The sequence below is a fragment of the Gopherus evgoodei genome, chromosome 7 (genome assembly GCF_007399415.2).
Source record: "Gopherus evgoodei ecotype Sinaloan lineage chromosome 7, rGopEvg1_v1.p, whole genome shotgun sequence".
Lineage (NCBI taxonomy): Eukaryota > Metazoa > Chordata > Testudines > Testudinidae > Gopherus > Gopherus evgoodei.
This window is the reverse complement of record NC_044328.1, coordinates 111,711,207-111,738,920: the sequence shown is the minus strand read 5'-3', so window position 1 is coordinate 111,738,920 and position 27,714 is coordinate 111,711,207. Positions and strand designations below refer to the sequence as shown.

Below are 27,714 nucleotides of genomic sequence, written 5' to 3'. Positions count from 1 at the left end.
AAGGTGTACATATTTACAGATATTTACATATCAACAGTTTTAGTGCCAAGAGGAAGAGTGGCTTCAAAGCAACAAGAAAAAGTGCTGAGCTAGATGCACAAGTGACATAATTTGGCACGGAAAAAACTGAAGAGGATTTTAAAAGTTTTATGTGGGCATATACTGCAAGATGTAGGTAAAAAGACTGCTTGCTTGTTATAGCAGTTAAAATGTCTTTCAGCAGTTAACAAAGCAAACAACGTTGGACTAAATCACTGAATAACATCAGATCACTATGCCACTGACAAAGTGTCTGATGTATTGGGCACAGTTTTGGGTGCCGTATTACAAGAACTATAATAGCAACATTTGAAAAGGAATAAAAGAATAACTGGTGATAGAGATTATAACAAAAGTGGAGACAGTTGTTATCCACAAGGAAATCAGGAGGGACATAACTGAGATGTATGTAATTTAGAGGGGCATAGAGGTAGCAGAGGCCAAACCACGGTTTTAAATGCCTCTGTTCTGAGATGGTAAATCCCTTTTACAAAAGGTGCATCAACACTAATCCCTGTCTGGATTATTGGTTCAATGCAAAGTAAGGTCATTTCTGCCTGCTGTATAAGTGTGTGTTTGACTTGGTTCAGTAAGGATAAAGAGTTAGACTGAAATTGAAGAAATCTTCCCCTTTTTGTCTGTCTGTACTAAAACGGTCTCTTACATCCATGTCCAAAGTGCTGGTGATAGGTAGGAGGTGGTTCTCTAGAGGGAACAGAGTCCTGCGAAATATAGACTGAAACGTGGTTACAGCATTATGTCAAGATCTTTCTACTTGAAGACCTCTCCTACCAACTTCAGACTTGATGTACCCCTCTCCACCCTAACACTGGTGCTACATTGTCTGTTTGCTACAGTCATGTCTTTTTGGAATGCAGGTGACATTGGGAGTTTTAAAGGAAGTGCCTTCACAGGATCATTCAGGGATCTGGCTCTGTGAGCAAAAATTCAGCCTTGTAGATTGAATGGTTTTGAAATGTACTTAAAGGTGTGTGCTGGTTTCTTTCTGAAACTGCTTTGAAGTTAGCTGTCAAATGTATAAAAGCCCCAGATTTTAAGACTTGAGCTGTTGCTTTTTTTAAATTTTGTTTTCCCATTGCCCTTATTCAAGCATTATATTCCAGCGTAGGCATGTGAATATGTGGCAATACTCCATCCTTGGTAGGTTGAACTGTCACTTCTGTTACATTTGTGTTGGGCAAAGGAACACAAAGATGAATATTTCCATTCCATTTCTTCCCTTCCTAATGAAGGGATTACTCAAATTTGAGGTGCAGACTTTGAGCCAAATCACTTAGCATTCATGAAATAAGATTAAGAGCAATTTACTGTGTAATCTTCAGGAAAGGAAAGATCTCATATCACAGTAACAAATACTATGTGCCTTTTGATGACTGTCTATGCATATAATTTTGTCAGTAGTAGTAAAATGCTTTAAAACTGATGGATGTATTCCCTGATAACTTTATAATTTGCAGCCAGTCTGACTGCACTGAATGCAGGCTACCTTAGAAATAATACTCTGTTCTGAAGATGATTACTTTTAGAAAGTGTAGAGCACCTGCCTTTTGAAAAGTAGGACCTATTAAGGTGTCTCCATTCAGGCACCCAAAATCATTATCTTTTTTGAAAAATTAGGTTCTGGTGGTAGCCTTTTTCCCCAGGTCCCCAGCACCACTACTGTCCTGGAGCTGAGCTATCCTATCATAGGTACTTATAGGCTCCCTATTATGATAGTATGAGAACACAATTCACTTCACAATCTTTAATGTGTTTATCCTTAATACCCCTATGAGTAAGGTCCTACCAAATTCATGGTCCATTTTGCTCAATTTCATGGTAATGGGATTTTAAAAATAGTTTCACAGTTTCAGATGTTTACAACTGAAATTTCACAGTGTTGTAACTGGGGGGGTCCCAACGCAAAAGGGGATTTTAAAGCCGTTGTAGGAAGGTCGTGGGATTGACATCCTCACTTCTGCACTGCTTTCAGAGCTGGGCCTGTGAAGGCAGCAGCCATGGAGCTTCCTGCAGCCAGGGAAGGCACCCAGTGGTGGGTCTGACATTTTTGCCGCCCCCCCACCCCCGTGAGTGACTGTGCAGGGAAAGAGGAAGTCCCATCCCTCACCAGACCCACTAGGACTAGTAATTAGAGCCCGGTGCATGGTAGGAGCCCCTGGCTGGGGTACCCCAAACCCTGCCCCTCCTACTTCCCTACAATAGCTAGATTTCATGGGGGACATTTGATTTCGCGGTCCAGGGTGCATTTTTCACAGCCATGGATTTGGTAGCACCCTACCTGTGAGGTAGGGAAGTGCTGTAATCCTCATTTTACAGATGGAAAATGTAGTCAGAGGCTAATGTGACTTGCCCAAGGTCACATAGGAAGTCTATGGCAAAGCAGGGACTTGAATCCAGTTCTGTCATGTCCTAACTAGGGTGACCAGATACAAGTGTAAAAAATCAGGGTGGAGGGGCTGATAGGCCTCTATATAAGAGAGAGCCTCAATTATCAGGACTGTCCCTATAAAATCGGGATATCTGGTCACTCTAGTCCTAACTAACATCCTAACTATTGGACCCATTCTTCATTCTCTCCTTTTCAAAATTGGTGGTATTAGAGATTCCCATTTTTAGAGATTTGGACACAACAGCCTCAAAGTAAGTGCTAGTTAATACCATAGGAGTGTATGAAATGCTAAGGTGGAAATATAGGAAGAAAATAATAATGTACTAATTAATAAATGTAAAGGAAAAACCAGTGAAAGTGGAATTGTATGTTGCTTTTTAATTTTTCCACATTACTTAAAACAAGAAGTTTAATAGCACTGTATTTTTTTACAAGAAAATATTTTCATGTATTCATTTCCTGTCAGTTACTGAAAACTTCATACAAGTCACCAAGGCCCAGATCGTTTAAGGTAGTTAAGGGCCTAATTTCCATTGATTTCAGTGGGAGAGTTAGGTGCTTAAATACCTTTTGAGGATCTGGGCCTAAATGTCAGCACCTAAATGTTCATAATACTGTTATTTGTAACAGTTTTGTTTGAAACCTTGGTTAGTGATTTAAATCTGTTATACTTTGTATTTAACATTCTTTGTTTTTGTCAGTGCAAATCCAACAAATGACTTTTAAAGGGAAAAAAATTAAAACATTTACAGTCTAATGGAAGCAAGGCCATAGTTGTAACACAATGTATGTACAGAGTTAACACTGGAGTTTACCCACGTATAAGATAATACAAAAGCTTTATTCTTAATTCCTCTTTGCATATGACTGTGCTTTATGCAACAGAGTATCAGAGACTGAGATGTATCAACAAAACTACACCACTGCATTTCGCTGATAGATTAGGTCCATATTTGATTTTTTTAAACTTGTAATTTATTTTTTCAAAGGGTGAACAGAACTGACTATTTAGTTTCACCTGAATACATTTTGTAAACTTTTAAAAAATATGGACAATTCTAACCAGTCACCATTTGAACCAGAAATTCAGGTTTTGATGCAAATTACAGAAGAAAAATATAAAAAATGCTAGTAATAAAAAATTTTCCCCCCTGAAAACATATTTTAATGTAAGTAAATCTTTGATTGTTGTATTTTATGCAAAGATCTACTTTAACCATAACTGCCATTCTATTCCTCAGTCTAGTATTAGGAGAAGTGTATGACATTAAATCATTTTATTACAATATTTATAACATTGCTTTTTTCTCTTTATATTTAAAAAAAAAAACAGCCCTCAACCTATAGGGCTAAATCCTCAGCTGGTGTAAATCAGCATAGCTCCACTGACTTCAGTGGAGCTATGGTGATGTACAGCACCTGGGGATCTGCACAGTAGCATTTAGCCACAGGAATTGCAAAGCACTTTGACAGACCATGTTCGAACAAGTGTTTTTCAGCCAGCCAGCATATCTATTACTATATGCTGGTAACAGGAATTAAATTTGATGACATTTATCATAAGTCATCAAAGCAGTAACAACATGGCTTTTTAAAATAAAAAGATTCTATCAAATATTTAAATAATTAACACTAATAAATCGACCGGTGTCAAATGAAAACTGTCTTAAGGCTTACAATAAATTAAAATATCCTTTGGATTACAGTCAGATACAATCTACAGGGGAAAACGGTATTCAGAGTGTGGGTTTGGAGAGCTACCGCAGTGCATTTTAAAGTACTGTAATGATAAGAAATGAAACTTAAATAAATTATACAGTGATTTATGAAAAATTGGTAAGTAATCACCCTGAATCCTAGCCATTGGAGTACTGGCAGACCATACGTAGTGCATTGCATGTATTCGTTCATTGTCTGCGGAAGCAATTTAATGTATGCAGTGCATGACTTCATGGTGGCACTTGTTAATGGACTGGTGGTAAATCAGTCCACAAAATTCCTTGGAAACACTGAAAAAAATGAAGCTGTAATACAATAAAACAATAAAGTGCTTTAAATGAGAATCTATGGTTTACTGCATTTTCTTATTTCATGATAGACACCAAAACCAACAAAATGAAAGTTGATAGTTCTCTAGGGTAAATAAAACTGAGCCAGTACTTCCATGTGAGTTCAGAAATAATTTGTATCTATTTCTTGCCTTGATGTTAAAACTTAATTTACTGTGGGATTATGGGAGTAAGTTATAGCGCAGGTTGAACTCGCACAAAGAGGACTATGAATATTCTCTATTTTAAAGTTTTCAACTTGCCAAAAAAAGTGGATTTAAAATGAAGGAAGCAAAAGAGAGAGAGCAATCTGAAAACAGTCATATCCAGTGTGTGTGTATAGCCAGAGGGTTTGACATACACTACTCAGCTTCTTGAAACAGAAATGGGCTGATGGGAATGTAGAGAAATCTGAGAGTTTATTCCAAGTCCTCTTGATTGATTACTGCTATAATATGGTTGCTTCTTCCATGGCTTCAATCCACCTGAAAAAGAGAAAAGTAGAGGAGCCAGATTTTATTTCGTGGATCAAGCCAATGCATATATTAAAACACAGGGCCCAGAGAAGACTGTATTGCACCTATACAAAGAAGTGAAATCTCCATCTTGCCAAGATGGAGTAATTTCTACCTGATGCTTTAATGCCCTCCAGGCAATTGTATTATAATTGGCTCTAATTAGCATATCCAAAGATGTTTCCGTTTTATCTGTAGCTGAGGTGCATTCAAAAGGAAAGGAAATGGGAAGAGGCATGTTAGAGTGAAGAGTGCTGCTTACATTATACTCATTCATGGATTAGTATGTAATTGCAATTCCACGTGCAGTACCTCTGTGCTGAATTGTTATCCTCCGTGCGGAAGCTGTAAAACAAGGTTTGCTTGTGGTAAAGATGGAAAACTGCATCCGTGCTTCCATCTTCCTTTTCTGGGGCAACTGTGAAACCCAGCAAAGGCAGACTCTCTGTGGCGACCTTATCCTAAAATCAATGTAGAGGGGGAAACACACTTTAGAAGGAGCACTTCAGAATAGGCTGCAATCTACTTGGGGCAAGGGATGTCTTCCCAATATCTAAAGTGCCTGATAGGGCTACCAGGAGCTTCTGCAATAATAGTATTAGAAATGAATAATCTGGTGCTGGATTGAAAATCCTAGAGAATTGTTGTCTAGTTACTAGGTGCAGCCTTGGCAGCAGCAGTGCAAGCATCTTTCTCACACTGCTCTGCCAAAACCCTGAACTCAGAGAACCCCCGCTGAGATGAAATTCTCCGTATTCATTCAGCCCTCTTTAGACTACTAACAGGAGGTTCCAATTTAGTACTAGTGGCTTATGTGGATCAGACTTAGTTCACAAATCTGTAGGCCATGGAAGATCTGATGGGAATGATACCTGATTACTATTATCTTTTGGCTAGGTTTGTATCAAGGGTATAGAAAAGAAAGATCCTATATGTTACTACCTGCCCCCTAAACCATTATTTTCTGAGTGTCACCTGTGTTTGGTGGCATCCGGCTCCCCCTCCCTCCACAGCCCCAGCAGTTTTTTAACAGATTCATTTTCACTGTCTCACACAGCATGCTTGCTTCTAATGACACCACTTCACAATTTATGAGCTGGTAATGCAATTCATTGTTAATTTACTCCCAAGAAACATCCATGAATTTCACTTGCCAGAGTTCACTGTACAAGTGGAATAAAGAAAAACTAAGCCTTAATTGAATTGCAGTTTAACTGTTACTGATGGCTGCAATTTTGGTCCCTATACCTCTGTTACAGTAATGTTGGGGTTTTGGTCTTTGTCTTTTTAGATTAGTTTAGCTTAACTCTGTTTAAGATATTACCAAGGTGAAGCATACAATGCAGTTAGGTACCCACTGCTCTTTCACATCTCAAGAGGGGTTATCGCTAACACCATGTGCAACTCTTTTTAAGTTTAGTGGAGTTGTCCACCCCATGAGAGGCAGGACTTGGTTCTCCGGGCCTGATTTTTCTGATGAGCTAAGCTCAGACAGCTCCAACTGAAGTCAATGGGAGCTATAGGGTGCCTGCAGCTCTGAAAATCAGGCTCAAGATGTTTTATTTTAACCCTAGAGGAAATGTAGGCCAACAGATAAAACTGAAGAATGGGTGTCAACGTTACTATAGTTCTAGTCCTTGATCTGCCCTGACTTGGTTCGTGACCTTTGTCAAGTAATGCAACCTCTCCATGTCTCGGCGTCATCTATAGGTGATGATAATACTTCCCTACCTCTCAGGTATGATAAGTTTAAATAGTTAATGTTTGCAAAGTGCTTTGAAGATTTAAAATGCCAAGTAGTATTATTACAGTTGCTTGTGGTCTGAGCTCTGTCTTTTTCATTCTGCAAAAGTGGCTCTGTTTCAGGGCTTTCAGTTATGAAGTCCATCAGTCAGAGCACCCTTGCATCTTCTTTTTTTTTTTTACAATGGAAGTGCAGCTGGTGGCACCCTTCCTTTTTCACAGGGAGGAGAGGCCTGCAGAGGCTGCTCAGATCAATATGAAGCATAGCATACTTCCTCCTCTTCTTCACCAGCTGCACCTCCACACTGAAGTTCATAGCTGCAATCTTTCCCATGGGCATATCCAGTCTACCCCAGTGAAATTGGGGCAGTTCACTAGTTCCTTGAAAGCTGCCATTTTGAACTTTGATTGGGCAAAGTTTGGGACTTCCTCTCTTTAGAAAGAGCTCTTACTTATGTAAGTCAGTTCTCAGCTACTATCTCACAACATATAGGTACTGCACCAGAGGAAAGTCAGAGGATTTTAAGTCTTTATGCTTTGATCTGCAATAGCTTCCTGACATTAAACCAGGCTTTTTGTAACTGAGCATTTATAATCTGCATGAAATGTAACAAATATACTGAGGCTAAGGAATTTGGAAAGCAGGTCATCCAGGGGTGGGGCTGGGATTCCAGGCCTGGGGCAGCATAACATATTGAAGTGATATAATGCCTTTGCATCAACACAAGCTATTTCCGATAAGAACGACTACACAAGAACTAGTAAGTACACCCCTCAAATTGCATTTGTCACATGTAAAGAGTGGGAAATTCTGTCACATCAGGGCAGGCAGTACCTCACTTGCCATGTAGGTGTAGAGGACTTTGCCTTTGATAACAAACCAGAGCTTCTTCCAGTGCCTTTTGCCTCTCTTACACCTGCTGAGATAGCCACTGATAGAAGATCCCTCTCCTGAAGCTGCCACCTGTATAGGGGATAATCAAGGGATCCATGACATCAAATGCTTTTTCCCCTCCAAAGCAGCAAGCATGCCATAAACAAGGCCCATTTAAAAAAAAAAAACTACACAGATATTCCTGTTTCCTTAAGAATATAATCAAGGAGTGAATCAAAAAAAGTGAGATGGCATGAATCTGAGAGTAATGTAAACACAAGAATGCTATTCTGCATAAGAGCATTTCAGTATTTATCTGAGGCCAAATATTGTTCTCACTGACACCAAAGAAGCCAATTAAGTTATTCTGGAAGCCAAGTCATTGAAGCTATTTGCTTTATACTGGTGCTGTAGAGAAATTGAATTTGTCCCCTTTTTCTTGCCTTGTTTTTATACATTCAAGGGTGCATGTTTCCAGAGGGAAGGATAGTGTTATGGATAAAGCAGAAGGGATATGGGTTCTGTTGGCTTGACAATGGATTTGTGGTGTGCATTGGGTGGGCTACCTCTCTAATACTCAGTTTCATCTGTGAATACTCCTTTCCTCAGTATTATTAAATAATTGCCACCCTGGAGGAAGGGAAGAAGCGATGAAGCTTAATTCATTAGTGTTTGTAAAGATTTTAGAGATCGGTGGGTGAAAGATGCTATAGAACTGCAACATAGTATACATGATTAATTATAATAATAATACTGACATCTGAATAAAAGCAAAGTGTCAACTAGGGGAAGTGATTTGAAAATCAGCCTTTGATAACAGACACAATAGGGGAATTAACTGTATTTATAATATTCTCCTGTAGCAGGTTGGAGCATGAGAAAGTCCACCATACTTCATGTAAGTCAACTGGGAATGGCTTTGGGATCAAGATTGTTATAGAAATCTTCATTTTAATAAATGTGTGCCACCACCTTGTGGTTAAAGAGGCAATCTCTATTTTTCATAAATAAATGGAGCTGAAATGTTACTTCTCTAACTTTGGTCATGTTGGTTTATGCAGTATCTTCCATGAATGTTTTACATACTGTTTGCACATTTATCCCTGTTTCAATTGATCACAAAGTTAAGAGAGTCCTGTGAGAGTACCTCCCTTTCATGGAAGGTAACTGCATGCACAGCACAAGGTCCAGATCACGGTCTCAATGAAATCAGTTAACTGAAGTTAAATTCCCAGGATCTGGCCCTACATGTTTAGGTGGATAGACAGCATGGATAGTCAGAGGATATTAATGTAGTCAGATTTTGAATCTGATGCTTAGTTCCAGAAGGGAAAACAATATATCTGGGTGAAATCAGGGCCCCAGTGAAGTCAATGGGAGTTTTCCCATTAACTTCAGTAGGGTCAAGATTTTATCCATTTATTTTAGATAGGCTAGAGTGAGCTACTGGCAACACAATTAAACAGTTGCATTCACCAATTGCTTAGAAAGGGCTAGCTTTTAACTCCCCCGCCCACAACTCACACTGACTGGATTCGAACGTAGTTAGTTCGATTGAAATCCCTGGGGCCACACTGGAAATAAGGATTGTAGTAAGGCCACTGAACAACTGCTGGATGGCAGTGACTTCTGGTCAGTACTAAACTCCTGTATTCAAACTAGTGACTTCTGTAACCCATCACTCTGATGCTTCCCCTGAGCTTGTTATTAGACCTTCTGAGGTTGATGTAGATGTGAAGATTTAATTTAAATTATTGGGAAAAATGAAGGTTAAATGCTGAGCTGACTTGGTCTTAATAGGATGCAGAAACTGTAGTGATAGCATCCGATCTTGAAGCGTTTTGTATTTTGCCCTATTACGCTGAGTAAAATGTAATCTCATGATATAGAGGATCTAGACAGTGGGCTGATCCTGCAGCATATCGAACAAATTCTAAACAATGAGATTGAAAGCTACTGTAGTGCCAACACACAGTCCTCTCAGGCTAGTTTCCTTGCCTTTTCTCAGGCAGCGTTGGTCCTACCTCCATAAGAGCAGAAGGGATCTTCTTTTGTTTCTTGAAGGATGAGTAGTGAATATTGTGGAAGACGGAGGAGAAGGCACTGCCTGAAAACCTGGATGAAGTTGGAGGGAAGCTCACACTTACTGGCCGCTCTACAATATTAGGAGAAATAGGAAGTGGGAAAGAATGGATTAACTGATGCAAACCCTTAAGTTAAGTCTACAACAGTAGATGTTAAACTCCAGGCTAATGCAAATAGGGATAAGAAAATGCAATGCCTAACCTATAGTTGCTTGATCTTCCTTTAGCTATTTTCTATCAAACTCTCAGGTTAAGTCTGGTTAGCAGAATTACTGTTCAATGAACTTTATGGCATTGCATGATGGAAGCATCCCCTACAAATACACACAGCTTGCATGGAAGATAATCAGGAAAATAATTGTGTTATGTTGTGTTCTCACACTTAATGACCTTTCAAGAGCATTGTCCATGTGTCTCTCATCTGTGCACTCTACTTATTCTGATTGCTTCCTGGGCCACCAATAGTTTCATTTCGGCGATGTTCTTTCAAGCCTGAATGTCTCTCCACTGTGTTCTGAGAACAGGAGACAATTTATTCCATCTCCGGGACATACTCTATCAAGAAACCCTATAGCCCTACCAACGAAGACACTATTGTACCAGTCAATGCCATCACCTGAGTTAGAATCCTTCTGAGTCTCACCTGTGTCAATACATGTCACCTGGAAAATCTGAATGGAGCACAGCCCTGAGTCAGTACAGCCTTGAGTTGTCACGTGGCTCAGTCCACTCTGACGGGGACAGAGCACGTCTGCCTTCACTAAGCAATAACAGTGCATGTCTGCTATGCTGTTAAAACTGATGTGTGGATCTCTTTAACCAAGAAGAAAAAAATAAATTGCACCTGTCCCTAGTGCCTAAGCCCTTAACAAAAAGGCTCTTGCCTATAAGTTGTCCATACATTTGACCTTAGCCCTGCACAATAGGAAATGCTAACTCCTTGGACTGAGACAGATAGTTGTCAATAGCTTCTTTGTTTTTAAGCCATTGCTTTGCTTTCATTAGCACTTCACTGGAAATTACAGGGAAGTGCTGTTAGCTGTAAACAGCAAGATAGTACAAAGTATTATTGCTTGTTATTCTAGTGCATCAAGAAGTCACAGGAAGAATTTGAGGTTCCAGCTCACTAAAAGCTTCTCAGCCACCATGCAGCCTGCTATTTCCCCAGAGCTTGCATTTGTATTACTCTTAATATAGCTCATATCTATGTCTGAAGGAGAAATTCTCTGTAATGAAGCAGAATCTTCTCTCTTCATATGCAGGTAGCATTTTCATTCAACTCATCAAGGAATGAAGAGGACTCACCTCTTTTTCTCAGTTCTGAGTAGCAGCCATCACAGACTTTTGCTAGTCGGTCTTTGAGGTACGTCAGGGGATGCTTATTTCTTGAACAATTTCGACATACAATCTGCCACAGAAAGGATAGATAAGTATATATATATATATGTACATTTCCCCATAGCAGTGTACATTACCAAACAGATTCTCTGGGCTGGTTGGCAGGGGAAGAGGCAGAATGGGCCAAATTTGGCTCTTGGCTAGACCAGTATGAATAAGGATTATTCCCCTGACTTAATCATAATTACTCTAGATTTGTCATTGTAACTCAGAGCAAAATTTAGCCCAATACATTTAATTGCCACTTCATTGTTCTCCTTCAGTTCTCACCTTAAAATTCTCCTTTAGCACGATGTCTACCAAAAGCTTGACAATGTTTAGGCTGCTGGTGTGGCAAGACCACTGTCTATCAGGCTGACCAATGTATGCTCCCCTGATGGTTTGTCAGTATTCATCTGTTGTGCCTTGTCTTATACTTAGAGTGTAAGTTCCTTGGGACAGGGATTGTCTTTTTGTTCTATGTTTACACGGTACTTAGCACAATGGGGACCTAGTCCATGACTGGGTGTCCCAGCTGCTACAATAATATAAAAATTAATAAACATAATTGTACAATAGTCTTATGGTTGTCTCCCTGGGGATTACACATTCCCAGATATAAAAATTCATGCTGGCCATGGTACCATTAAACTGAAGTTGATCATGGTGTTAGTATTGTTTTCAGAAGTGGATTGGCAGAAGCAGAGAAGTATTTTGTTTGTGAAACTGAAAGATCATTGAACTAGGATTATACTTTTAGTGGGACAGGAATTTAAAATTAAAATCCAGATTAAAACTGACATAGTGGAACATTAACTGAAATTGAAAGGTGGCAAATTTAAAACTGATATAAAGAAATGCTTTTTCATACAAGGCATAGTACCCTGTGAAGCTCAATGCCAGGAAACATCACTGAGGCTAAGAGCTAAACTGGATTCAGAATAGGATTGGAGGTTCTATGTGGCTATCCAGAATTATAACAGAAAGAATTAACACAAGAATCAAGAACACTGAAAGGGATATAAACCCGCATGTTTCGGGGCATCAACCAATCACTAATTAATGGGGGTTAGGAAGAAATGATCTCTGGGGGCAGATTATCAAATAAGAACCACTGCAGAGTTTCTTGTACTTTCCTCTGAAATAGCTGGTGCTGGCCCCTGTCAGAGATGGGATACTGGATTAGATGGACCACTGGTCTGATCCAGTCTGGCAATTCCTATGCATCACTCACTTGTGAAGTGATTTAAGAACAATGGCCATAGAGACAAGGAGCTTTGTGCATCTACATTCCCAAAGCTTTGGAGCTTCCATATCTAAAATGTAACTCAGCAACTGGAAAACTGGTAGTCTGATTGCTGCATTGCCCCAGTGCTACCTACATGTCCCATTTGAAAGCTCTGTTCCGCAATGTATGTCCCATGACCCTTTCATTTGGTTGAGTACCTAGTCTTTAGGATTCATTTGCCACTCAGCAGAATCTTAATATTGTTCCAACCAAAGTCACTAAGGGTACATCCAGACTAGCCACCAGACTGGCAGGTAGCGATCAATCTATTGGGGATCGATATATCGTGTCTCATCTAGAAGCGATATATCAATCCCCAAACGCGCTCCCGTCGACTCAGGAACACCACCAGGGCGAGCGGTGGAAGCGGAGTTGACGGTGGAGCCGTGGCCGTCGATCCTGCCCCATGAGGATGAGAGGTAAGTCGAAATAAGATACGTCGACTTCAGCTACGCTATTCCTGTAGCTGAAGTTGCGTATCTTACATCGACCCCGCTCAGTGTAGACCAGCCCTAACAATCTGAATGCTTAAGTTTCATTTGCAAAGCTCTCCTGGCAGTCTTTGTGAGGAGTCAGATTCTCTTCTCTGTATGCAGGTGCAACTGTGCTTAAGTCAGTGCAGTTGCAGCTAGCGTAATGAAGAGGAGGAGGAGGAGAACTTGTCCCAGAGGCTTTCCCTACTGTTGTTGAGTTTGAGTGAAGCTGAATTTATGTGAAACTTACCTTCCCACATGCATGGCAATGATGGCGTCTCAGAGTGAGGGTAAAATCAGAGCCGCAGTTCATGCACATCATGACATGGGACACAGGTACCAAGGTTGGAGGCCTCTCACCCAAGGATATTCCCAGCCTTTCCCTTAGCTTAAAACAAAAAGTGAAGAAATATCCAGACTTCCAAAGCATACCCAATTCTGCTAATGCAACTCCCGCCTTACCTGCAGCAATATCTGCTGAACTGTGCTCGCCTTTCCCCACCCCCATTTCTGCCAATCCACCTCGTTCTTGGCCCACAATCCCTGTTATTCCAGTCCTGGGATCCACTTTAATTCTGAAGGATCCCAAAGTGTTCCACAAACTCTACACAAAGCAGCACTGAGATGCAGCCAATTCTGGGGTGGAAGGTGATCGCAACTAGTACACAGCATATGATAGAACAGTACAGCCCCCATCTGCAGCTGGTGTAAATTGGTTCAGATCCACTGAAATCAATGGAGCTGTACTGGTTTACATTAGTTGAGCATCTAGCATCTATGTGCAATTTTGGCTAAGACCACCTAGGCATACTCCTATTCTTATTACAAGACTCATGGACAGTTTAATATCCAGGAAGAGCAGATGGTTTTTAGGTCTCAATCAAAAAATCCCTCATCCCCACCATAAGCTGCCTGGCACTCAATATATCAACCTCAGAATGAAGAAGGCTACGCTGACTATTGTGCAGGCCACTATCTTTTGGGACGGTTTTATGACCAGTGGAAGGGACTGTTTAGAAGTCACCAAACTCCTTTCACTTGTAACTCAGACCATGATTTGGACCCAGATCTCCACGGAAGACAGTGGAGTTACTCTGAATGAATGGGATACAAATCTGGCCCACGTTTTTTATCACCGTTCAGCACTCATAAACTCCTTTGCTGTTTACTCATATTTGCACAAGTCTGCTACCCCACCCAGGTAGGTTTGGTATGGAGAGAATTAGACTCATGCAGGAAGAAGGAAAAGAGAATTCAGCCTTAGCAAAACTCTTTTGGATCTGATTCTCCTCTCATGCTGGTATAGACAGGAATACCTCTATTGAAGTCAATGGAGTTGCACCAGTATAAACGATTGTTAGGTCTCAATCAGGTCCTTTTGCTACGGGATTTAGTGTTGATGAGTTAATGACCCTTTGTGATATAATTGTGACAAAAGCATTTCTGATGGCTAGTATTGCTTTCTTACAGTCATCTGCAAGGCATACATTTATTTTTTGATAGCATCTAGGATGGTAGCAATACAGGGCTAAATCTGGTTAGTATTACTCCAGCAAAACTCCCACTGACTTAAATGAAACCCACAGTATGAATTGGAATTGCAACACATTTAAAATTCCAGTAGCAGCCACAGCAGGCTGAATATTAAACACAAGTGCTGTGGTGACCTGTCATTTAGCCCTAGCATGGTGATTTATATAAAAATAATCAGAATACTCTGCCATTTGGAACTTTTTCCTTTTCCCTTTTTTAACTCTTTGGATGGCTTTGCATCCTCTTAGGCAATACCAGGACTCATTCTTACCTCAATACTGTTGTGAAAGGTAGATGCATTTTGAGCTTTGTAGTCATCTGGAATGGTTCTGCTGATGCAGCTATACCACTCGTCCCTTTCAGAGCATGAACTGTGGAATGAAATATAGCAACACAATCAATGCCATGAACTGCAGTGAGTGAATCAAGAGGCTTCTGGATCAAGGGAGAAGGCTCCAATCTACTGTCATTTTGCTTCTCCCATCAACATGTTGAATTATTAATTCTTTGGCCAAGAACAAAATTAAATGTTGGACTTCTGATATTTATGATTGGATTGATGATACCTAGATTCATAGATTCTAGGGTCAGAAGGGACCAATGTGATCATCTAGTCTGACCCCCTGCAGGCCACAGAACCCTACCCATCCACTTCTATAACAAACCCCTAACCTATGCCTGAGTTATTGAAGTCTTCAAATTGTGGTTTGAAGACCTCAAGCTGCAGAGAATCCACCAGCAAGTGACCCATGCCCCACGCTGCAGGGGAAGGTGAAAAACCTCCAGGGCCTCCGCCAATCTGTCCTGGAGGAAAATTCCCTCCCGACCCCAAATATGGCGATCAGCTAAACCTAGGATGCTTGAGACATTATGAACATGACTGGGATGGCTAAAATTCAGTCTGGCCATATCTGGCCCACGGGTTTTCCAATGTGGCTCAAGGCCACTCTTACTGTAATATGGAGATTCCAACCTAAACCACATGTGGCAGCCTTCAATGCTGCTTCTTTCATCTCTGTGCTTGCCACTCAGAATGCAAGAGAACTCCATTCCAGGGCATGTAACCTCTGCTTGGGTTGCTCAGATCAATGTAAAGTATTTCATGTTGATACTTGTCACCTCTGTGTTAGCTGCTTAGGTAAAGAGGGAGAATTGCATGTTGGAACATATCTATATTAAAAATGAGACTGGTTTCAGTTTATTCCATTTCAGGCAAATTAGATACCGCTCTCAAGATACTGGCAAGATGCCAATGTGACATTTTGTTAGAGAAATTTTGCATTCCCTTGGATTGGAGAAACAAGAATGCAATCCTGTGATTCTTTAAAGTGGCCACTAGATGTCATGTTTGCACCATCAAAACAAGCTGGTAGTGCATTTATCCGCCATCCAGCTCTCCTGCCAATCTCCCGGGTCCTGAACTGAGATTCTGCTGATTCCAGAAATGAAAGGTGGAGCTTAATGTGTGTTATCTTGCATACACAAAATCCCCATTTAGCCACCTTCCCTGTATCAGGACTGGTCCACACTAGGGGGCGGAAATCGATCTTAGATACGCAACTTCAGCTACGTGAATAATGTAGCTGAAGTCGAATATCTAAGATCGGATTACTCACCCGTCCACACCGCGCGGGATCGATGTTCGCGGCTCTCCCTGTCGATTCCGCAACTCCGTTGGGGTTGATGGAGTTCCGGAATCGATATAAGCGCACTCGGGGATCGATATATCGCATCTAGATTAGACGCGATATATCGATCCCCGAGCAATCGATTTTAACCCGCCGATATGGCGGGTAGTCTGGACGTGGCCTCAGTTAGTTTTCCTGCAGGGACTCAAAGTTGCTCACCGTCTCAAGCGGAGATAGGAGTAGTGACTTGACTGAGGTTCACCGGTATGCCAGTGTGTGCAGAGAAGAATACCACTGTGCCAGGCTATGTAGCAGCTGTGTGTATGGACCCCTCCCTGAATCCTGTCCGTACTATGACTTCCCAGTTTGGACCACTCTTTCTAAATTCTATAAACCTCAAACTAATTTCCAAAAGCCAACAGGGAAGCCAACAGTTCCTTGCAGGTTCAGGCAAGGGAATGCTGTACTTCATTCTCCATTGTAAATGGTGCCACCTTCCAGTTATGTCAGGTGTAAATTCCAAGTGTGAACCTGGGTCAGAGCAGTCTGTCTTCCACAAGCTGTACCAGGCATTTACATTAAAGCTAAGCGCTCTTCCCACTGGGGCGCCCTGTAAAATTAATGCCAGATGCTGTTGAGCTGTGATTTCCTCTGACTGTACAAGAAGGCTAACGAACAAGACATCTGAGAATAATTTGGCTTTTATAACCTTAAAAAACCCCAAACAAACATGGAAACACATGAGTTGATCAATGACCCCTGGTTTAAAGTCCTTGCACCCTGTGAGCAAGCACTCATCTGTGAAAAACACCAGCCTCTGTAAAACTTAACGACCCTGTTGGAACAAAGAGGGTCTGGGACAGGTGTATAATACACGCTGGTCTTGAATTAGCTGCTGCATGACAAAGAATTGCAATACTGTATATCACCTCATTGCCAAGAGTTACAGGACTATTCAATCCTTTCCACTAGTGAAAGCCAACTCTGCTCCCTTCCCCCCCAAATTCCACTGCCAGTGCAGTTTTTATGGGAAATATGACTGGTTTGAATGAAAAGCATATTAAGCCTAAGATGCCTAGAATTCCCAACCTACGAGCTCAGAGGTTCTCAAACTATGGAGGCGCAGAAATGTGTCAAGGGAGGCGTGAGCTGTGTGCTTTTTTTTTTTTTTAAAGAGCTCCAGCTGTCAGCCCCCAGTGGCTGGGGCTTGGAGAGAAGGGCCGTGCACACCTAGGAGGTGGAGGGAGAGGATAAAGGGGACAGCTGGAGCCCTGCTACCTGAGTTTGGGCTGCCTTCCCCCCTCCCAATCCTTCACCGGGAGGCAGCCTGGGCTCAGGCTCTCCTTCCTCTCTCCCAGTCTCTCACCTAGAAGTGGTGGCAGGGTTTTGGCTGTCAGCCCTGAGGTGGCAGCAGCTGCACAGAAGTAAAGGTGGCAATGGGACGTTGAGTCTGTTAACAGTGATATTGACAAATACCACTTTTCACATTGCAACCCTTGCTTCTGCACCCGGCCAGTAGCTGTTGTGCTCGGCTCTGCCTTCAGAGCTGGACAGTGCTATATGTACTTGTGTAGCAGGGGGGAGGAAGGGGCATAAACAACTACAGACACAAAGAAGAGGGACACAATCAAACAAATTTGAGAACGACTGTACTAGCCAAATGAAGATTCACAAGGCTGTAGTTATGTCTCCAGTCTCCAAAAGGTTAGTGGAGGTGACACCAACATAGGGTTAACCTCCTGAGCTGGGTAAATAATGGATGTGTCAGTTCCTTGGCAATTTTGAAAAGTCCCTAAAACATTTGTATTGGGTCAAACAAAACGTTTTATTTCAACAACATTAAAACATTTTGTTTCAATTTGACCAATTTGTGAGGTGTTTGCATTTAAAAAATAAAACAAAAGGAAATTTAAAAATGAAAAGTCATTTCAAAGCAAAAAAAAAATCAAAACATTTCAATTTTTTTAAACAAATCAATTTGGTGAAATTGACAAATTTGCAAAACACTTTGAGGTTGCTTAAAATACATTCTTCATTAAAAAGTGTTGTGGATGAAAATTTCCCCCCTCTATCAATCTCTCATTTGCCATAAAATTTTAACCATTTGAGGTTCAAGACCTCACTTTAAAAATAATAAAAACATGGCTGACTTAATGGTGTGAATTAAAGTCATTTTGGCAAGGACAGCTGATTAGGGATGATCTGTCAATAAAAGCCTAATCTCCAACAGGCTCTTACCACCTACTCTTCACTCCATTAAACATCTCTGGGCAATAATCACAGACTGTTATAGTGTCTAAGTGTGAGGATAACACATGGCTGCTGGCTTGTAAAATGAATTATGTCAATTGGCACTGACCTGATCCCAATTAACTAACTCACTGGTTGTATGGAGGATCAAAGGGATTTTTGCTGAAGTTTTGGAGGCTGTGAACAGCTCAGAGTGCACAACCCACAAACTTCAGTATTATCACACTAGGCATTGGAAAAGATTTTGGGAGTCTAGCCAAGGTGACACCTCATTTACTCTTACAGTAAGTCTAACAGAAAACAGAAAGTCAAATGTCACTACGCTGTCACTGACTGCAGGGGATACCTGTGCAGCAGAGAAACTGGCCTGGAATAGACAAGGTATGCATTCAAATTTGTTTGGTATGAAGATATGGGGATGGAATGATCCCGTGGGATTGGAAGTGATTCAAAACTAATTTTTCATGAAGATTCTTGGTCTTTCAAATAATACTCCAGTTGCTCTTCTTAGAGCAGGACAGGCATGAATTCTAGTCTGTCCAAAGTGCAGTACAGTAATATTAACTTTTGGCTTTGCATTCAGCATGCATCCACAGTGTTTGTCAAGGTTAAGCTTAGAGAAACAGTTCAGTAGGGCTTTCCCATGTAATTTCCTTGATTAGAGTCTATTCAATATTGTTTGCATTTTTTAGGTTTCTCAGATTTAGACATAATATAAATTTAAAAATGTGAATTTAATGTGTAATTAAATCGAGAATAGAGAATATAAGCAAGCAAACGGATATGGCAGTTGTTTCTATGTCAAAAACATCACCTTCGTCCCCCTTGTTAAAAGGGGAATGCCAGATATTTAGATAGTTTGTTGTAATAACATGTTAATGAGGGCCTTTGCAGCTCTCCATTTTCAATCCATGCAGTTTTCCTAGAAGGTTGATATGCTGGCACTGAGAAAGCCACTGCCTTTGTCCATGTGGCTCAGGGCAGGTGAACGACCTACTCCACTATTTATTACACTATAATTATGTTGCCACTTGAGGTCAAAAGGGCTTTCTGTGTTTTTACCCCAGATGCCTTTTTCTATGGTCTCTCAGAAAACAGAGTATTTATTAGGAACAGACATAGTACCTGTGATCCAAGAGATTGCCCTATTTGCATGGTCAGCCACTAAAGTAAGGAAAATGGCACAGTGATTATGTATGGTTTATTGGTTTATGTATTTTAAAATCTTTATTTACATGTATTTTTGTATTTTATAATTATGGATTTAATTTTCAGTTTTATTTGAACATACTTTTGTTTTCTGTATATTGTCCTATGGCTAAGTCACTATTAATAAAAACTCGACGTGGTCTGGAATAGGATTCTGTCACTGATTGTAATGCCACTGCAGCCTTTCTATATCGTTGTACTGATAGCCAAGTGAGAATGCAGTCATTCTTAGGGTATGCCTACACTGCAATTGGAAGTGTGATTGCAGCATTCATGAGCGCCAGTAGTCGTGAAGCCGTGACCACACAGGCTAGCTGCTTGAATGAGTACTGGGTGGGCTTGTACAGCTGCCTCATTGCTATCAGTATGTGAGCTCGCTAGATTAAAGCTAGCATGGATATGTCCACATGTGCTGCAATGCCTTGCCTTCCCCCCCAAACCGCAGTGTAGACATAACCTTTTGTAGGTTTCATATGGGTACCACCTGCTTATGATTGTGTCTGAAGAAGAGAATTCTGAAATGCGTGTAAAGGTATAGCAGCATCCATCTCTTCTCTGCAAGGGCTGCATGCTCAGTACCATCACCTGCTCCCTGTAAGCCAAAGAATTATGATCTCTGGGTGGGACATTTTCAGTGGTAGATTCAAGTGCTTGCCACTACCATCTTTTCATACAGCAATGCTGTAAGAACCAGAACCACAGGTCCTGCTTATCATTTTAGTGCCTTTTCTGTGGTCTTGGTCTTTGCTGCTTATGCCATGTTCTCTGTTCCTCTACGTGTATTTCTTGCCTCCTCCAAGTGCAAAGGCCTTAAGGGCTGGCAGCTGATAATTGGCCCTTGTCAGGGGCTTGTATCAACCCAGAAACAATGGAAGTCATGTTACCTCAGGGAGGCCCAAAGCCTCCTGGCATTCCCTAGTGCCCTGTGGAGTGCACCCATGGTACCATCTCTTAGGAGAGTGTAGCATGTTCTCCCATCTGTGCTCAGTTCTGCCAGCCAGAGTAGAGAGGAAGTGGGGCAATAGCCAGGCCTCCTCTCTGCCCCCTAGAGGTGACTTGTGCCCTAGGGCAGGGACAGGCAAACTTTTTGGCCTGAGGGCCGCATCAGGTTTCAGAAATTGTATGGAGGGCTGGTTAGGGGAGGCTGTGCCTGGCCCCTGCCCCCATCTGACCCCCCCTGCTTCTCGGCCCCTGACGGCCCCCCAGGACTCTATCCCCATCCACCCCCCCATCTGTCCCCTGACCGCCCCTGGACCCCAACCCCTAACTGCCTCCTGCCGCCCCATCCAACCCCCCCTTCCTGACTGCCCCCCTGGGACCCCTGCCCCATCCAACCACCCCTTCGCCCTTTCTCCTGATTGCCCCCAGAACCCCTGTCCCCTGACTGCCCCCACCTCTATCCACACCCCCGGCCCCTGAGCACCCCCCTGTCCTCTCTCCAACCCCCCTCCACCATTCCCTGCTCCCTTACAGTGCTGCCTGGAGCACCAGTGACTGGTGGCACGGCTGCACCAGAACAGGCAGCCGTGCCGCCTGGTTGGAGCCAGCCACTCAGCACAGAGCACCGGGTCAGGCCAGGCTCTGCAGCTGCGCTGCCCCAGGTGCTCACAGCCCCGCTGCCCAGAGCATTGCACTGGTGGAGGAGTGAGTGAGCTGAGACTGCAGAGGAGGGGGAACAGTGGGGGAGAGGCCGGGGGCAAGCCTCCTAGGCCAGGAACTCAGGGGCTGGGCAGAACGGTCCCACGGGCCGTAGTTTGCTCACCTCTGCCCTAGGGTGTGTTAGCAGGGACTTCACTTATGGTTGGCCCTTCAATGAACAGCACAAGGAGGGAGAGACTCCTTGTACTTGTGACTGACCCCTGTGAAGGAGCACTATCTACCTCTAGTACCCAAAGGGCAGCCTTTCCACTTCAAGCCCTAATTTCACACATGGCTCTCACTGGAGTCACTGGCTCAGCCTTTACAAGAGCACCAGCTGCATGTCAGCACAAAAAGAAGAATGGAGAACCCAGGCTAGGGTTGCCAACTTTCTACTCACACAAAACCAAACACCCTTGCCCCACCCATTCGCTGAGGCCACACCCCCACTCACTCCATCCCCCCCCACAGCTCACTCTCCCCACCCTCACTCACTCATTTCCCCTGGACTGGCTCAGGGGGTGGAGGCTCTGGGGTGGGGCCAGAAATGAGGGGTTCAGTGTGCGGAAGGGGGCTCTGGGCTGAAGCAGTGGGTTGGCATGCAGGAGGGGGTGAGGGCTCCAGCTGGGGGTGCAGGCTCTGGGGTGGGGCTGGGGCTGAGGGGTTCAGAGGGTGGGAGGGAGCTCCGGCTCAGGCAGTGGGTTGGGATGTGGGTGCGGGGGTGAGGGCTCCGGCTGGGAATACAGGCTCTGGGGTGGGGCTGAGGGGTTCAGAGGGTGGGAGGGGGCTCTGGCTCAGGCAGTGATTTGGGATGTGGGTGGGGGGGTGAGGGCTCCGGCTGGGAGTGCAGGCTCTGGGGTGGGGCTGGGGATGAGGGGTTCAGAAGGTGGGAGGGAATCAGGGCTGAGGCAGGGGGTTGGGGGCTCTAGGCTGGGGGTGCAGGCTCTGGGTTGGGGCTGGAGATGAGAGGTTTGGGGTGTAGGAGGATGCTCTGGACTGGGACTGAAGGGTTCTGAGGGCAAGAGGGGGATCAGGGCTGGGGCAGGGGGTTGCAGCATGGGAGGAGGTCAGGGGTGCAGGATCCGGGCAGCGCTTATCTGAGGCAGCTCCTTAAAGCAGCAACGTGTCTCCCATCCCTGGTGGGGTCAGGGATGAGGGGCTTGGGGATCAGGAGGGGGCTCCGGGCTAGGGCTGGTGGTTCAGAGGGTGGGAGGGGGTTCTGGGCACAGGCAGTGGGTTGGGATGTGGGGGTGTGTGAGGGCTCTGGTTGGGGGTGCAGGCTCTGGAGTGGGACTGGAGATGAGGGGTTGGGGCATGGGAGGATGCTCTGGGCTATGTGGAGGCACAGCCAGGTAGCTGGAGGGGGGACATGCTGCTGCTTCTGGGAACTGTGCAAGCCACAGCAGGTGGGGAACCTGCCTTAGCCCCGCTGTGCCACCGACCGGACTTTTAACGGCCTGGTCAGCAGTGCTGACCAGAGCCACCAGAGTCCCTTTTTGACTGGACATTCCAGTCGAAAACTGAACACCTGGCAACCCTAATTCCAGGCACAGCTCTCAGTATGCTCCAAAGTAAATTTCTGCCTTGACACGTGGGCTTCGTCTGCACTAGAACTTCTCTACACTAAGGCAATAGGTGTCAAGTTATTTATTGTCCCAGCCAACACACATCCATATATCTCCTGCTTTTTTTTAACTGACAGTGGGTAGTGCAGATGCACCCTTTGGATCCTTGGGGGAACTGGATGGGCATCCAATACAGATAATAAAAGTACTAGATATCTTATTACTTAGTGTGTAAAGATACTAAATTCAAGGGCTTTGGCAGAGTTCTGAGCATGGGATGCAGATGACATATACGTTCCTTATAAGAGAAGGATTTAGATTTCAAAGTGTGTTGAAAAGAAATCACCCTCCCAGTCTATTAGGTTGGTTCCAGTGTGCATGCCATTCGGGGAAGCCTGCTGTGCTTCCAACCATACTGTAGGTGGAGACTTGAGGTGGGAACTTCAGTTCTCAAAACTTCGATAACCACATCAGCGCGATCAACTGTCACCGAGACTAAATTATTTTAATTATGTATCTGAAAATCATACACCGCTCCCTTTTTGTTGTTGTCTCTCTTGTTGACACTTTTGGAGTTAAAACCAAGAAGAACACAGTATACTCTCTCCTCCTGCTCAGAAATTAATGTACAAATTCTCGCTGCTGTCAGCATGTGATCACAAGACAGAGAATGCCCTCCCTGACTGTGATCCGTACCAACTTTGTCCAAACTCATTAGAAAAATTCCTTTTAACAAAAAGACCTCATTACATCGTCAGTAAAGTTTAATTTCTGTTTTAACTGTCATTTAAGTACCTTTAAGTGCCTTTAAATCTATGGCGTGGAATTAGCTAATTACTATTTTTCATTAGCCCTTGGGTAACCCCAGTGATGTGAACTGACAAGTAAAATTATAAAAGGGAAGTAGACAAAGCTGGATTCTCAGCGAGTCAGGGAAAAAGTTGTAAAAGATCAAGGAAGAAGGCTCAGACTTATTAGAAATGGATTTTCTACTCTGTTCAAAATCTTATCAAGTGCTGAGTCCCAGCTTTTTACTCATTATAAGTATTGAATTAGTTGTGTCTTATGAGCCTTACATTGAAATGAATGCCCTTTTTATAATCAAGCACTTGGCCATTATCTGTCACAATTGTATAGATTGAAATGGAGTTTAAAAACAGTGGGACACCAATTTAGTCTTGGAAAGTGGTTGGACTGGTCTAGAGATATAGCTAAAATAAACACCCTTTGCCATGGCTGGTATGAGAGAATACCTTGCTGACAGGGTCAGGCAGTGTTCAGCGTATTCAATCTTCAGGACGTTTTGGGCTTTTTCTGTCACTGGGCGGCTGACCTAGAAACAAATGACACGTAAATGAAGGACAGAGTGATTTAAACCATCTATGGTCAGCACATGGTAAAACTCTTGATGCACAGAGATCTGTGAAACTCCAACAGTTTGAGTGTTAACCATCAAAGTCTAGTACTCACAATGTTCTCAGTTGCTAAGAGGCTAGTGGGGACAAGATAGTGGGCAGCCCAGCACAATGTGACAGTGGGGTCCAGGGTCAGTTGGGCTGATCCTGGTGGGATTTTTGGTCCATATTATTGCCAATTTGGGGTGTGTTCCATGTATAGATACTATGGTGATGTCTTGGATATAGAGACAGGTATAGCCAGAGTTTGTGTTTGGCCCATTACAAACATAGGGGACAAAATTTGTGTTCAGATTTATATTAAAAAACAAACAAGCGGGGTGTTCAGGTCTGGTGTCCTGTTACCCCTGACAGGTCCCCAGTCTGGGCCTTCTTTCCTCTCAGCTGGGGCATTTTCTTGCAACTGTTTCCCTAGATGAACATCCTGATCTCATTCCATCTCAAGTACAGAACCCAAACCCAACCGCGAACTCTCCAGCCTGATTCCAAACTCAGCCTCCAACATGCCAGGTGGAATACAGAAAACATAGGGACTCTCCAAATAATCATTTCAGCCTTGGTCTAGCAGGGTGGTCTGCCCCATAGGCTGAAGGGGATGGACGTGAAAGCTCCCGAAGAAGGGAATGACGTGAGCGTGAATTTTTAGGAGGTGCTAAAACCCTGGTTAGTATATTGTAGGGAACAGGGAGAGGGAAAAGGACTAGATGGGATGTCTTTTCCCTCTTTAGCTTCTGTGAAAAGTCATGATCAGATAGTAACTTTGAGTTTGGTTTGCTTTATTCATCACCAGCCCAAATGAGGCAGTCATGCTAATCTGCAACCTTTCAGATATTCTTTTATTTGTGTACTTTATATTTTCCTCTTTAATTCCTGGAACCTGCAAGGGACTCATTAGATAAAATGCTCTTTTTCCTTTCAGTCAATGGAAAGGAGACATAAACTGGCAAAGCATTAACAAGGCAGCCAATAAGCCCCAAATAAACTTTAATGCCAGGTTGCTGTCTGAACTAAGCATTACCCTCATGCCGGACACAGCCAAGGTGTTCTTCAGTCGGTATTTGCCATCCTTCTGGGGATATGTGTACAGCAGAATATCATTCATCTATGTGAAGAGAAAGGCAAAATCAATAATTTGCAATATGTCTTGCAAGCCTAACCATTATTCTTGGGTAGGAGGGATACCCAGAGCCAGCAGTGACTTAACAAATTGCATGAATTGTTACTAAAGACAGGGATGAGCCACGAAGTTCAGATCCAGATCCAAACTTCTACAAAGCTCCAGAGTGTTTAGCTTTTGGCACATTTCAGGCACATTTCGACTGTTGTTAATTACTAAGTGCTCAGTGTAGGTGGAATGGCTGTTTGTGTTAAGGGAAAGGCTACAGACCGTCTGAATGCACCATCTCAGCACATACACATCCCAGCTAACCCCTTTTGAACCTGTGGCTCTGGAGCTCTTGCTATTGCACATACACATTAGTACTCAGAACTTGGAGAAACTTTGGCATCCACCATCAGAAAAATCTTGAGAGACTGGGTGCAAGAGGCTCGGGTAGGGTGACCAGATAGCAAGTGTGAAAAATTGGGACGGGGGTGGAGGGGTCATAGGTGCCTATATAAGAAAAAGCCCCAAAAATCAGGACTGGCCCTATAAAATCAGGACATCTGGTCACTCTAGGCTCGGGAAAGGCAATGGAGATGCCATCCCCTAGTATAGAAAATGTTATCCTTCACACTGAGCCGTGAACAACCTTGCATTATCTCCCCAATGAAAATGCCAATGAAATGTGATTAGGGCTGGGCCTTGGCATGTACAGACCCCACAGAATCAGATGGTCTTCCATTCTCTGCGGCCCTTCGGTGAAAACAGTGAAAAGTGGGTGTAAGTTGCAATGATCTTGGGGAAGCTGCTTGGGGAACCCTACTGTGAGATTAGGGGGGAGGGATAGCTCAGTGGGTTGAGCATTGGCCTACTAAACCTAGGGTTGTGAGTTCAACCCTTGAGGGGGCCACTTAGGGATTTGAGGCATAAATCAGTACTTGGTCCTGCTAGTGAAGGCAGGGGACTGGACTCAATGACCTTTCAAGGTCCCTTCCAGTTCTAGGAGATTGGTACATTTCCAATTATTTATTTTCCAAGGCCCTACTGTGGTCTGACTTAACCCTACAAGCATTATCTTCAACAGACCACCATATCACTGAGTGCTTGTTCTGCATCTGATATACACCAAAGGGCTGAGAGAGCTCTTTTCCATTTATGAGAAATATCCATCTGCTACTTAAAGTCCCATCTTTCTCCCTGGAACTTGTTGGTTTATAAAATAGCTTCATACAAAAAGGGACAAATTCATCCCTGGTGTAACTCTGCCAGGCTCAATGGATCTAGATTTGAACCCTGCAGACCCCCTTTCTGATCACAAGGATGTCACTGGCACTGGACATTACGAGAAGTTGAGCTGCCACCTAGTCATTTCTTTTACTGGGCCCTAAATGTTTTTCTGTCCTCCTCTGCTTCCACCAATGCCCTTGCCTGAAAAAATGGAACCTTTAGGACCCTCTGAATGTTTTCTTAGAAGGTCATTGTTCAGCTTTCTTGCAGAGACAGAACAGTTTCTAGTGGCTAGAGAAGGGAGACTTGGAGTTAGGATTCGTAGGGTGAAATCCTGGCTACACTGAAGTCAATGACAAAGATCCTATTGACTTCAAAGGAGTCAGGAGTTCACCTGTGGATTCTGTTCTTGGTGCTGCCACTGTCTGACTTTGGGCAAGTCTGTGCCTCAGTTACCCATCTTTAAAATGGGGTGCCTACATCCCAGTGGTGAGGCTTAATTCATTGGTATTTGTAAAGCTCTTTTGAGATCCTCAGACGAAAAGTATTATTATTACATTGAAACTATAACTCTGAGAAGGAAGAAAAGTCTCAAGCTGTAGTCTCTCTGTTCTGAAGTGAAGCGTTTACTCCTCTAATGGTATAACAACAGAATTTCCATAGAACTGGGTGACAAATGGCTTGTCATGGAGTTTTTATACCATTTCCTTATTGCTTCATAAATTACCAATTGTGCTAACATTAATCTAATCAGCGCAGTGACATCTGCACTGTACTGATCATATTATGATTCTCAGTTTAACCAGGGCTGTGCTAGCTACAGAGAGGAATTCATCACAGCCTATTGGAAATTGGGGATCAGAGAGGTTAAGGGAGGTAAACCTAGCAAACTGTTCATTGAAAAGCAGCTGGAATGAGCTATTGTTTGCTTGATCTCACTGGAGGGATGAGCTTTTTAACTGAAGTTAGTATCAGCTGGGATGGCAGCAATTGCTAAAAAAAAAGAAAGAAAGAAAGACTTGTTTTTTTTATTATCATCTGAAAATGACCTCGATTCTCTTCTGTTTACTTTCACCTCCACTTGGAGATTCTGCCAGAGAGTTGGTGGATGAAAGCATCCCTTGAATTTTCAAAGGTTACTGGATTACAGAAGAAAGCAGTCTCCTCCTTTGCCAGTTAACAGTGCCACATACTTCGGGGTGATTCCAAACCACAGAAAAGGCAGCGAATGAAGGGCACTAAATCACACAAACACAAAAATCTCATAAAAAACATAGGATCTTCCTAGCATGCACT

At 43.1% G+C, this 27,714-nt stretch overlaps 1 protein-coding gene across 4 annotated transcripts in view; it reads right to left on the bottom strand.

Moving 5' to 3' along the window:
• Positions 1-4,859: 4,859 nt before the first annotated feature.
• Positions 4,860-27,714, bottom strand: part of FGD5 (FYVE, RhoGEF and PH domain containing 5) — a 153,363-nt gene continuing 130,508 nt past the window's right edge. For 3 of the 4 annotated variants that reach the window (XM_030570190.1, XM_030570193.1, XM_030570191.1), the window contains 9 exons: positions 25,108-25,191; positions 23,928-24,007; positions 14,656-14,755; positions 13,102-13,239; positions 11,019-11,121; positions 9,654-9,784; positions 7,591-7,719; positions 5,325-5,473; positions 4,860-4,982 (listed from right to left, as the gene is read on the bottom strand). In XM_030570190.1, coding sequence (XP_030426050.1) covers positions 4,946-4,982; positions 5,325-5,473; positions 7,591-7,719; positions 9,654-9,784; positions 11,019-11,121; positions 13,102-13,239; positions 14,656-14,755; positions 23,928-24,007; positions 25,108-25,191 — 951 coding nt within the window. In that variant the 3' untranslated portion in view covers positions 4,860-4,945. The remainder of the gene's footprint in view (positions 4,983-5,324; positions 5,474-7,590; positions 7,720-9,653; positions 9,785-11,018; positions 11,122-13,101; positions 13,240-14,655; positions 14,756-23,927; positions 24,008-25,107; positions 25,192-27,714) is intronic. The other variant, XM_030570192.1, reaches the window with a different exon arrangement.